This window comes from Pecten maximus, chromosome 12, assembly GCF_902652985.1.
Source record: "Pecten maximus chromosome 12, xPecMax1.1, whole genome shotgun sequence".
NCBI classification, from domain to species: Eukaryota; Metazoa; Mollusca; class Bivalvia; order Pectinida; family Pectinidae; genus Pecten; species Pecten maximus.
In genome coordinates, this window is record NC_047026.1 from 30,887,491 (window position 1) to 30,901,244 (window position 13,754).

The 13,754-nt window shown below is 37.8% G+C and overlaps 1 protein-coding gene across 1 annotated transcript in view; it reads right to left on the reverse strand.

Moving 5' to 3' along the window:
* Positions 1–1,190: 1,190 nt before the first annotated feature.
* Positions 1,191–13,754, reverse strand: part of LOC117338982 — a gene marked incomplete in the record, with an annotated part of 70,746 nt that continues 58,182 nt past the window's right edge. The window contains 7 exon segments of the mRNA XM_033900347.1: positions 1,191–1,255; positions 1,286–1,760; positions 2,176–2,352; positions 8,008–8,187; positions 9,785–9,967; positions 12,055–12,231; positions 13,269–13,445. Coding sequence (XP_033756238.1) covers positions 1,300–1,760; positions 2,176–2,352; positions 8,008–8,187; positions 9,785–9,967; positions 12,055–12,231; positions 13,269–13,445 — 1,355 coding nt within the window.

A 13,754-nucleotide genomic window follows, 5' to 3' on the forward strand; every position in this document is an offset into this window, starting at 1 on the left:
TGTAAAACTGGGTCCTGTTAGCGCCATACCGCCATAGTACCTACACATATACCTCGCTGCCCTCATATCTACCCAAACTGATGTGAGGGTCTCTAGATTGTGCATGGCAGTGTCCATACTATACATACCTCTGTATTCGCTGTGTTTAAAACAATTGTTATATGTTTCCTGTGCTACCACCAAAATAGTTTTGGTGCTGTACTGAACTATATGTGGCAGTTGTTCATGTACGATGGCCGATATCAGCCGTCACGTTACTCGCATTTATGTGATGCGAGACATAGTAAAAATCACATGACGGGTTACTAGCATGTGATGCGAGTAACCTGACATAGTAAAAATCACATGACGGGTTACTAGCATGTGATGCGAGTAACCTGACATAGTAAAAATCACATGACAGGTTACTAGCATGTGATGCGAGTAACTGTACACAGTCGCGAATGAGATGACTGTACACTTACAAAACCCATTAACATTCCAGAGTATAGTTTTACTAGACCTTTCAAAAGAGGTTATCATGGCGACTGTAGAAAATGGTTTTATAAGCCAAGGTGTGGCATGTATATATAATGGAGCTCGTGTAGTCTTGTCAATTCATTATTTGACCACACACTAATTGCAACAGATTTTTTAAAAATTTTCCTGTAGATTGGTATATTTATGAGATAGAAAAAAAATGCCCTAAAATCTAAATTGGGGTAAATGGTTTTATTCACCAAATAGAATTGAGGAAATAAGAGAAATTGACCAATACATACACTTGAGTGACATTGGACGAGAGATTTTGTATGCAACACAAATAGACTAAAATAGTCAATTGGAACCATATGTACTATACTGTACAAAGCCACCTGTCATGTGATTTTTACTATGTCAGGTTACTCGCATCACATGCTAGTAACCTGTCATGTGATTTTTACGATGTCCGGTTACTCGCATCACATGCTAGTAACCTGTCATGTGATTTTTACTATGTCAGGTTACTCGCATCACATGCTAGTAACCTGTCATGTGATTTTTACTATGTCAGGTTACTCGCATCACATGCTAGTAACCTGTCATGTGATTTTTACTATGCCAGGTTACTCGCATCACATGCTAGTAACCCGTCATGTGATTTTTACTATGTCAGGTTACTCGCATCACATAAATGCGAGTAACGTGACGGCTGATATCGGCCATCGTAGTTCATGTGATTAGACGGCAATTTCCTCTTTTCCTGGAGTGGTACGAGATATGGTCCAAATGTAATCACATGATGATATGTACGTATAACAGTAATTATAAAGGATATGTCTATATAGGGTGATCAGATCCATTGTCGGCGTTCGTTTCGTTCTTTGATTTGGGCGATGTTTTATCCTTTTTAGTAGTGTTCTTTGCCATCTGTCCACTATTTCCACTTGTATTTCCGTTTCCGCTGTTGCCACTTCCGCTTCCACTTCCGCCTACTTTATTGGTGTTGGGTGTCATGGAATTTCGCATCATGTAATCCAGTGTATCAATTGCCATAGTGAAAATTAATGGAAGTGAAACAATCACAATTCCAGTAAACCCGATGAGTTTGGAGACCCAGCGATCATCAGGAACACTATATAATGTTCGCTTGTAGCGATTGGTTGACTTTAATGGGATTTTGAGTAGGAGGATATCCTTTTCTGTTAAGGGAGGGTTTTTGCTAGGTGAACCGCCTATACCGAGGGATGGGAGATTCGGAGGGGTTCCATTGACAGGATTTAAGAACACCTGGTAAACCTCTGTCAGGAAACACAAATGAGACAGTAACGTGCATGTTGAAATTATTCAATCTTGAACAATATATACTTAAATAATTGATGTAACATATATTCGCTGTGTCTGTCATTAATATGTATTCCCATCGTACTGTATTTGATTTCTGCTTTGAAAAATAAAATTTCAGAAATATAAGCCAATTAAAAATACATTTATCTTACAATCTCAGAGGCAAAAACAAAGAGGAGGAGATACAACGTTGGTTTAAACCCCCTCCTCCCATCTTCCCTCCCACCTTTACAGTGAAGTTTTATGTGAATGTTATATCAAATGGAGGCTTTTTTTAAACTGCTAATATAAATTTGAAGTAAGCATAATATAGGAGACTTGCACAAGGAAAGAATATTTAAGATAAAAGAGGACGTATAATAGACTTACCACCACAGTAAGGTTTTGTACCAGACCATTGTCCGCCATTTCCGCAGGTCCTCGATGAATCCCCAAACTCTATTGCGAATCCCTGGTCACACCCAACAATCACCATACCGTTGTAGTTTGTATCGAGGTAGAACACTGTTCCGTTATTTACCTCACCGGGATCAGAACAAACGATATCTATAATATAACAACATAATTAACAGGGTAGATCACTTTACAATGCCAATTGTTTTAATCACTCAATTGATAGAGCAGGCCACTGCAGAGGTATTCTTTATAAAGGACTAATAAATGGAACGAGTACAGTGTACTGGTGTCACACTTTTTACCCTAGTGAGAAAACAACAGGAACATATCGACATAGTTATTATAACATCAAATCGGTAAAACCAGAGCAAAATATGAATAAAACACAGGGGTAAAATACAAAGAGAATAAGAAAAGATATTTCATACGGTGTCTCCTGCTTCTTCAGAATAAGAACAGCGGTGGTGACAACGAAACTACCAGACTACTCTGCGCTAGAAGTAAACTACAAACATGTACTAATAATTACTTTGTTTTCAACACGTGTTAACCATATATAGTGACACGATGATTTCCAAACTGCCTTTATCATCAAATGGCACGGTGTTTTACTTACTACTGCTCAAATAGTCACGTGTCTCGGAGCTTGTCGCGTTATCATGCTTTTAATCATGATGATGTCACATTGTTTACTGGTTCTGCGTTGTGTCTGCACGGCCTAACAAGAGTTTGTTATGTGTTTTCAGTGATTTTGCAAGTTTTCTTTGTTTGCATTGATGGGACATACATGTGTATTATAAACATTCAAATAGTACTAGGTATGATGTATTTTTACGGAAAACTGTCTCTTTGTTACCGCATGGCAACGATCAAGACCGTGGTTTAATCCAATATCGTAACTACCAAATTGTACATATAACTCTATTATTGTGTATTCGTTTCTATGCAGCATTTTGATACTAAAACACGTTACCGCCCATTATTCATGTAACAAGCATTAAACTGCCCTGGTATGATATCTATGGTCGTAAACATGTCATATTGCGCTCGCAAATACCCGCTTTATCGACAACTGCAACATTTGGGTTCAACAAATGGGACAGTCTATAGTCGCGTGCAGATTGGTAAAAGAAGTGTATGGACATAATAAAAAAACCTAAAAACAAGCGGGTTTTAAAAAAAAATTATTATTTGATTTGTTATCAATAAAATCATGTTATTCATTACCTTGTGTTCAACGTTTCTTTTTTACTTTTTACCCGGAATGTAACCAGGAACAAATTTTACGCATGAAATTATCTATAAACCGTCAAGCCGCCATTTGCATACAGCCCCATCAATTTTGAATTGCAAATGTAGCTTGATTTACCAAAGAAGTATGACTTGAATTTATTAATCTACTACATACATAGAGACATGATCACAGTTGGTAGTCGCTACCGTTTGATTTTAGACAATATACCAGCTAGGAAAGCGGTTCGATTGATTATGGATATCAAGGTAGGCCTAAACATTGCTAACGGGACTGAAAACAGGGGCACGTCGCCATCTTAGTTCAAGCTCAAGCGTATACAAAGTAATGAACAGATCTAGTGAGTGTCCCGGTCAAGCGTATACAAAGTAATGAATAGATCTAGTGAGTGTACCGGTCAAACGTATACAAAGTAATGAACAGATCTAGAGAGTGACCCGGTCAAGCATATACAAAGTAATAGATAGATCTAGTTAGTGTCCCGGTCAAGCGTATACAAAGTAATGAACAGATCTAGTGAGTGTCCCGGTCAAGCGTATACAAAGTAATAAACAGATCTAGTGAGTGTACCGGTCAAGCGTATACAAAGTAATAAACAGATCTAGTGAGTGTCCCGGTCAAGCATATACAAAGTAATAAATAGATCTAGTTAGTGTCCCGGTCAAGCGTATACAAAGTAATGAACATATCTAGTGAGTGTCCCGGTCAAGCGTATACAAAGTAATAAACAGATCTAGTGAGTGTCCCGGTCAAGCGTATACAAAGTAATAAACAGATCTAGTTAGTGTCCCGGTCAAGCGTATACAAAGTAATAAATAGATCTAGTGAGTGTCTCGGTCAAGCGTATACAAAGTAATAAATAAATCTTGTGACTGTCCCGGTCAAGCGTATACAAAGTATTAAACAGATCTAGTGAGTGTCCCGGTCAAGCGTATACAAAGTAATAAATAGATCTAGTGAGTGTCCCGGTCAAGCGTATGCAAAGTGATAAACAGATCTATTTAGTGTCGTGGTGACACGGTCTCATTATTCTATCGAAGAGAAGATGTATTCAAGGACAACAAGGACATATATCCCTCTTAGGCTACGTTACATAGAAATACGAAGGACTTTGCGTATGCAAAGTGATAAACAGATCTATTTAGTGTCGTGGTGACACGGTCTCATTATTCTATCGAAGAGAAGATGTATTCAAGGACAACAAGGACATATATCCCTCTTAGGCTACGTTACATAGAAATACGAAGGACTAATAAGAACTCGAAAAATGTTTGAAGAAAACATCAAAACGAAAGACCAAAATCTCCATACTTGCTTTAAATTCTCAGATATAAACTTGGGAAAATCAACAGCAAAACACGACAGTGAGTCGGATATACAACAGAGGCTAGTAGATATACTAACAAATCAGGACCTAAAACACAACCGACCCACGAGATAGGATAACATACTGGATCTCGTCGTCACTACAAATCCATAGCACTTAAAACATTCATAAGCGTACCAGCAAGGACAACGACATCCTTAAACAGATATGGAAAAAGGCCTTTTTACCAACTGATACCAGGGAGAAAGTGCCACATTTACTCAAGACCAAACTAAAATGATGTCTTAGACAACTGCCAAGTACCTCCAAGGAAATGCATGAGAAAGGCATGAAAATACATATACGTGATCTATGGAGCACCTTCAAACCAAAATTACAAAACCACATTGATGACTGCATCAGTATAAGATGGATATCATGGATAAGAAACAAAGAAACCAAAATCCAAAATAAAAGTATAGACTTTACAAACAGGCAAAGAGAACAAAGCATTAGACAAACTACAGGCATTTCCAAAAGTACTGGAAACTTCACCTACGACGGGCTGTGGGGAAGCATATTGAAAATAACACCAAACCATTCTAGAAGAACGTGAAGTCAACGAAAACAAACAATGAAACCATCTTATACTTCTCAAAGGCTTTGAACAGCGTGTCACATACCAAACTACTAAGCAAACTACATCAATATGGATTAAAATACAACCAGTAAAAATGGCTCACCAACTTCCTGTCACAAAGAACAATGATGGATCTCGTTGAAGGCATGAAATGAAGGAAGTGAAAGTGGAATCTGGAGTCCCGCACGGCACAGTGCTCGGACCCTTATGTTCCTCCGTGAAATCAATAATGTCCCACCGGATATTGTAACATTTAACGTTCGACTATAAGCCTACGAATGCTTACTCCAACGCACCATCAAAACATTGAAGACCACATAAATCCACAGAAATACCGCGAAAACTTGGAGGAAAGGGCAAACAAATGGGATATGTGCGTTCGTACCAAGAAATGCTACATAGCGAACATGCACAAAGTTCTTTACCATCAAAAATCACATCTTAGAGGAAGAACAAGACTGCCCCTATATTCGATTACAAATATCCTAAGAGCTTAATTGGACCAACGCATAAGCGAAGTAGGCAATAAATCACAGTTTGCTCTGGCCTTCCTACGCATGAATCTTAAACACTGCACCAGGGAATGTGAGAGAATAGCATATATTTCAATGGTAAGATATATAATGGAGTATGGTTCCACAATATAGGATCGCTACCAAAGTTTAGACATGGACAAATCAGAAGGCTTCCGACGCCGAGCAATACGGGCTACAAAACCACAGATACGGGATCAACGAGATGGCAAAATAACCTCAGCTACAGACGGTAGAACGTACAAAAAGAGCATGGACACTAACTACTAGATATTTTTGGTGAAAACAACACCCAAAAGCCAAATAAGAGCTACGAAGTTCAGTGGCTGCGTCACAAACAACACTGTAGCAAGAAATGTAAAAATAACTCAAATGTATCGAAGTCCCACTAGCCAAATCTGCACAATACAAGAACTTATATTTTGTGAGAACTAGCATAGACGGGAACCAACTGGATAAGTATCCAGTCAGCACAAAATTAAATGTGTCGAGGTTTTCAAATCTATACTCGACAGAATAAACAATTGAGACCAGGCAACAGACACTTAAAATAAAATGTGTTCATACGGATAGAATAATCACGATTTGGGTGTATGTTACGCTCTCATAGACAGCAAATCTATTGTAGTTGGTTTATAAAAGCCATTGAAATGTATTCTTTCAATTACATACCTGTATAACATTACAAATGTGTGTTGATTGGGAAGATAACAGTACATGTACACCGTAAAACCCTGATAGGCGAACATCTGATGCAGATATAAAACAAATAATATCATAAATTGCCGGACCCATTAAGTTTCATCAGAACCATCATTTGTTAAGCCATTTATTACGTAATCCCAGGTATGAATAAAACAACAGTTGATATTGTGTTTCACACGAATCAATAACAACTAAACACAAATGACATTCTAAAATGCAATCTAATTTCACAGTAAAAGAGTGATGGTCGCTTTTATATCGTGATGTAGTAGTAATTAGTTATGTCCATTATATGTAGGGATCAGTCAGTCCCAGTTGATGTTTTAATTTATAGTAACTGGGATAGGTAAGCATTTCTGTTGCAATGCACACAATATGTACATGGGAATTTGTTACGCTTATGTGCATTTTGACTTATCCTGATATGTATAGCACGTGTAATTTAAATTAACATTAAGTAAAAAGATATGGGGAGAATGCTAATCTAGTCCCAAATACCTCCTCTTTCCCCATCCGAGGTTCAAATTAAATACTGCTGGAGAAATACAAGGAGAACAAGTAAAATCAGTCAAACTTGGGAATTCATGTTAACAGATAGTCGTATAGAAAACATCGGTATCTGGTGCTGGACACTTGCCATTGTGAAGCTGCTTCAATTAACCTTGAAAAACTAGTGCTGCCCCACAGAATACATGTAAGAGTGAAGCTGCTTTAATTTACCTTGACAAAGTGGTGCTGCCCCACAGAACACATGTCAGAGTGAAGCTGCTTTAATTTACCTTGAAAAACTGGTGCTGCCCCACAGAACACATGTCAGAGTGAAGCTGCTTTAATTTACCTTGAAAAAGTGGTGCTGCCCCACAGAACACATGTCAGAGTGAAGCTGCTTTAATTTACCTTGCAAAACTGGTGCTGCCCCACAGAACACATGTCAGAGTGAAGCTGCTTTAATTTACCTGGACAAAGTGGTGTTGCCACACAGAACACATGTCAGAGTGAAGCTGCTTTAATTTACCTGGACAAAGTGGTGCTGCCACACAGAACACATGTCAGAGTGAAGCTGCTTTAATTTACCTTGAAAAACTGGTTCTGCCCCACAGAACACATGTCAGAGTGAAGCTGCTTTAATTTACCTTGAAAAACTAGTTCTGCCCCACAGAACACATGTCAGAGTGAAGCTGCTTTAATTTACCTTGAAAAACTGGTTCTGCCCCACAGAACACATGTCAGAGTGAAGCTGCTTTAATTTACCTTGAAAAACTGGTTCTGCCCCACAGAACACATGTCAGAGTGAAGCTGCTTTAATTTACCTTGACAAACTGGTGCTGCCTCACAGAACACATGTCAGAGTGAAGCTGCTTTAATTTACCTTGACAAACTGGTGCTGCCCCACTCCAGGAGGTGTCAGATTGGCAAGTGCTCAGAAGTGTTCCTGACAAAAGCATTGTTCCATATTTACACTCGTACTCGATGACATTTCCATATTCAATTCCTTGAACTGACGTGATATCCGCCTTCACTCCCAATGGGTAAGCGGGACATATCACCTCTATAATATAAATTTGTATTAAAGATAATAACATCTGCCAATACAACTGTTTCCATAAAAATATCTAAAAGGGTAACATTATTAATTTGTATATCACCTCAATTCACAATTGTATGTATCAATAATTCTAAATTATAGTTTATCAGTGGGATTACTGTTTCATTGCAAATTTGATTGCTGGTAGAACGGAAAATGTAGGCATAGATAAGAGTTTAAAACAGAATCATTACTCGTCAGTATGGAAGCAAACGATATTTCTTGAACTACAATTTTGTATTTATGACAATATAAAGGGATTCACGCCAGGCCCAGAAAGGTTTGCTAAGTAAATAATTGCTAGTACACAGTCATACACGAATTGGGGACCTGATTGTATAGTATATTTAAGACATTTCTTAACAAATTCACAGGTCCCTGTGGAATTCGGTATAATTGATATACGTCAATCGGTGACATATTATGTTGAGTACAAAGGAAAAACATTTTTTGGGTTATCATTCTAATGTGTATGTACTACTTTCTTTTTAATGTCTGAAGCAGCCTTCGAAGAGTTTGAGCTTCTCCTTAATCGTTTAAAATCAAAAAGTATGTGAAGGTCATTGATTTGAATACACGTGGTAGCCCTTCGTCTCAGCAAGCTACTGGCGCAATTTCATGACTCTTAACACATTTGACCCATGTGACCTTTGAAAATAGGTCAATGTCTTGCACTTTTGTGACAAGCAGTTTCCCATGAGTTGACTTAGTACATTTAAGGACGACTGCTTTTTCGTTGTGATATGCCATAGGGAAATCATGCATTATTGTGTAAGTAGGAAGTAATTAGTGAAACTCTATTTATATGCAGATACTTAATTCGTAATGTCAACAATCGCAACGTGCACGAGGCCAACAGTTTCTTTAAACTGACATGAAAAGGATCTTGGAAATATCACCTGCGTATTTAAGAATGTTTCAAATTGATATGTGGTTTAAAATACAGGTATAAGTATATTCGTTTGATTTATTTTTCGAAAATCCCAAAATGAAATAAAAGTCTTTATCGATGATGGTCATATAGTCACAGAAATGTTTTACATGATGCTGGTGTTCTATTGAATATATGAGTTTGATTCCTGATTGGATCTGAAGCGATTTGATTGATACGAAACCAGAAGTCATGATCAAAATCGGTTAAACGAGGGGTAAATGAACATATATCTGTATGGAGATCATTGTATGTTTCCGGAAGTGAAAGCTTTGTCTGTTTTATTGACGACAACCAATATCTAGGTCAAAGTCAAATCATGGTCAGGTCATATCTTTAAAATCCTTAAAAGTTAGAATCAGAATTCCGACAGCAGAACAAACAGGTATATCAACTAGCGTCCAGCATGTTCGATCTCAAATCGCACAAGGAAAAATAATGTATCCTAAAACCATCATGACAAGGCTTTGTGTTGTTTGTTTTTTCCGTTGGCAGTCGATATCTGACATTGTCATTAAGGGAACAAGTCCTTGGATACTTAGTAACACCGCAGGTTTACAAGTAAGACGTATAACTGTCATTAAGTGCAAACTATAATTCATTTAATTGCAAAACGAACGCTTAACTTACTTTGACAGGAGCTCATCGGTGACCAATTGCGATCAGCCAGGCATATTGTCTGGAACGACGTCTTGTTTGCGTAGTGGTAACCCACGTCACAGGTATATATTGCGTTAGATTCAAACAACGTGTTGTTGTATGAGAGCTGACTGTTAGTACCGGTAGCATTTTGTGGTATGCCACACTGTACTCCTTTAAACATATAACAATGCATGTCTTATTTTTATCATAAGCACACTTTCTCAGATGTAAAGGTTTATATTCTGTATCAGAGGACAGTGGATGTTATTATTTTATTTAGGGAATTAACTTGATGAACTGCCATTCCAAAACAAAGCAAAAAACAAAAAACAAAACAAAACAAAACAAAACAAAACAAAACAAACAATTCGTGTAAATTTACAATAGAAAATAGTTTAATAGAAATAATTGATTGTCTATGAGTAAATAAGTACAGTCAAACCTGTCACATTATATGTTGGGTTCTCACTGAAAATAGCAAAAATCAGCCGACCACGTTCTTGGTTACGTAAATGCAAACAATGTCATGTGTATTTTAATTTGGGAGTGTTTAAATGTCAGTGAATCTCTATATCATCTTCATGTAATAAAGTGTAGAGTGTCTGATTTGTCATCGAAACATGCTCTTTGAGGGCAAAAATAGAGTTTAGGTGTCCTTGGTCTGGGAATATTTTCCAGTATACCAACTTTCTTATTCCGTGTCTATACTATCCCACATCCCACATAGTGTCTACAGTATCCCACATCCCACATAAAGCCTACAGTATTCCACATCCCACATAAAGCCTACAGTATTCCACATCCCACTATGTGTCTATACTATCCCACATCCCACATAAAGCCTACAGTATTCCACATCCCACATAAAGCCTACAGTATTCCACATCCCACAATGTGTCTATACTATCCCACATCCCACATAGTGTCTACAGTATTCCACATCCCACATAGTGTCTACAGTATCCCACATCCTACAATGTGTCTATACTATCCACCATCCCACATAGTGTCTACAGTATCCCACGTCCCGCAATGTGTCTATACTATCCACCATCCCACATAGTGCCTACAGTATTCCACATCCCACATTGTGTCTAAACTATCCACCATCCCACATAGTGTCTACAGTATCCCACATCCCACAATGTGTCTACAGTATCCCACATCCCACAAGGTGTCTATACTATCCCACATCCCACATAGTGTCTACAGTATCCCACATCCCACATAACGCCTACATTATTCCACATCCCACAATGTGTCTATACTATCCACCATCCCACATAAAGCCTACAGTATTAAACATCCCAACGTGTCTATACTATCCCACATCCCACATAAAGCATAAAGTATTCCACATCCCACATAAAGCCAACAGTATTTTACATCCCACAATGTGCCTATACTATCCCACATCCCACAATGTGTCTATACTATCCCACATCCCAACAATGTCTTTATTATCCCATATCTAACAGTATGTTTTCATTATCTAATATCCAACATTGTGTATTCACTTTATCATATCTCAAAGGGTGTCTTCAATATTCCACATGCAAGAGCGTGTCTACACTATCAACCATCTCAGAGTGTCTTTACTATCCCATATTCCACAGTGTGTCTTCACTATCCCGTATCCCACAGTGTGTCAAAAATATTCCTCATTCCACAGTGTGTCTTCACTATCCCATATCCCGCAGTGTGTCTTCACTATCCCATATCCCGCAGTGTGTCTTCACTATCCCATATCCCAGTGTTAACACTATACTACATCCCACAGTGTGTCTTCACTATCCCATATCCCACAGTGTGTCAACACTATACTACATCCCACAGTGTGTCTTCACTATCCCATATCCTGCAGTGTGTCAACACTATACTTCATCCCACAGTGAATCTTCACTATCCCATATCCCACAGTGTGTCAACACTATACTACATTCCACAGTGTGTCTTCACTATCCCATATCCCACTGTGTGTCAACACGATACTACATCCCACAGTGAATCTTCACTATCCCATATCCCACTGTGTGTCAACACTATACTACATCCCACAGTGTGTCTTCACTATCCCATATCCCATAGTGTGTCAACACTATACTGCATACCAGTGTGTCTTCACTATCCCATATCCCACAATGTGTCAACACGATACTACATCCCACAGTGAATCTTTACTATCCCATATCCCGCGGTGTGTCAACACTATGACACATCCCACAATTCTACTACAGATTATAGAACATAAGACTTACTTTTACATACTGGATGAACACCGCTCCAAGTCGCGTCGATCTGACATACCCTGCTGAAGTTTCCACTATCAGGTTCATATCCGTTGATACATTCGAATGTAGCGGTTACTCCAACAGTCAAACCATCATTTGTTCGTTTTACTGTCGTGGAATTTTCATTTGGGTCACCACAACTACCTGAACAAATTTAATTGAAGAAATTAAAAATAAAGCCTATCCAATATTAGATAAACCTATAACAGCTAAAGCATGTTATCCTTTAACTCAACCGTGAATAAACACAGATATACTTAGTCATTCACATTATAACCCCACATCAAGGAGCAAGGCAGATAAAATTAATGTTTTGTGATGAAATCCAAAAATATAATATGGGTTTAACGATTTCTACCATGAGACGTATGAATCTTCTAACAAAATACTATATCAATATTAATCTTAGCTATGATGAAAAGAATAATTTTGTTTTATCAAATGAGGACTGAATTACAAACATAGTGCGTAATCCCTAGATAATATCATAAATCATCGGAAATATGTTATTGTTTTTGTAATTGTTTTAATGCATGAACTAAAACATGTAACATTCAAAGTAATAGGGTGATTTTATTACACATTGTCTTGGAACACTAAAAGAAATGTAATTATTTTATTTCATAGTGTCTTGGAATACTTCAAGTAATAAAGTGATTTTAAAACATTGGTATTTTGTTTTTTAGACATTTTGTGTGATGTGATTAACAATAATCTCTCATAGCTCTTTTATGAGTGGCTTTCGTAATTTCTTTTAATGCCATTATTTATTTTGATTGTAAATATGTGATTGAAAAACAGAAACAAAAAACGGTGATACTCAAACACATTTTGATGTCTGTATCTTGTTGTTTTTGTTGGGTTTATCCCAAAGTGAACAGCATGGATCATTTTGAGGCTGGGTCTCGTTTCAGTAGTTTGTGACAACCTCTCTGAACAACATACGTCCGGGACGCCCGTCACATGCAATCAAGAGCAATTAGGGTAAAGTGTCATGTCCAAGGACATAACAACGATGGCACAAACCGGCCCGTTTCTCAGCTTCCCGAGAAACACAAACCGACTCGAGAGCGTCGAACTACGCACCTCAGGTCTTCACCTGAGGTTACTTGGCCGGCGCTCTAACCAACTGAACTATTATCCCTCCTGGTATCTCTATCTGTATCTAATGATTTACTAACGTGCGCATACTGGTGGTTGTCCACTCCATTTCTGGTTTGCCTGGCATATCCTCTCCAAGTCGCCACTTTGGACGTCATATTGACTGGCACACTCGTAAGTAACTTTCTCATTAAAGGTTAATCCGTTCACTGTCATTGTACAGTTGACTCCCTCTTCTGGCTGCTCGCACGACTTGGCTAGTGTTCAAACCAGACATTCCAGAACATATGAAATAATTGAATGAAAATAAAAAAGAACAATTAAGCAACATAATGGTTGAATAATGTAATATAATATGATATAGATACCCCTACATTGAAGGTAAAATAAATACCATCCAAGTTCCAATTCAGGGGTAAATGCGTTGAATGGATTTCAAAACCATCCTCTTTGCTTTTAACAGTTGCAAAGGGTTTTCATTTATTTGTAATGGAAAACTTTTAATGGAGCTAATGCATGTAATAACAGACACTATCATGTACGTATACGGACAGTATGTCTTTATA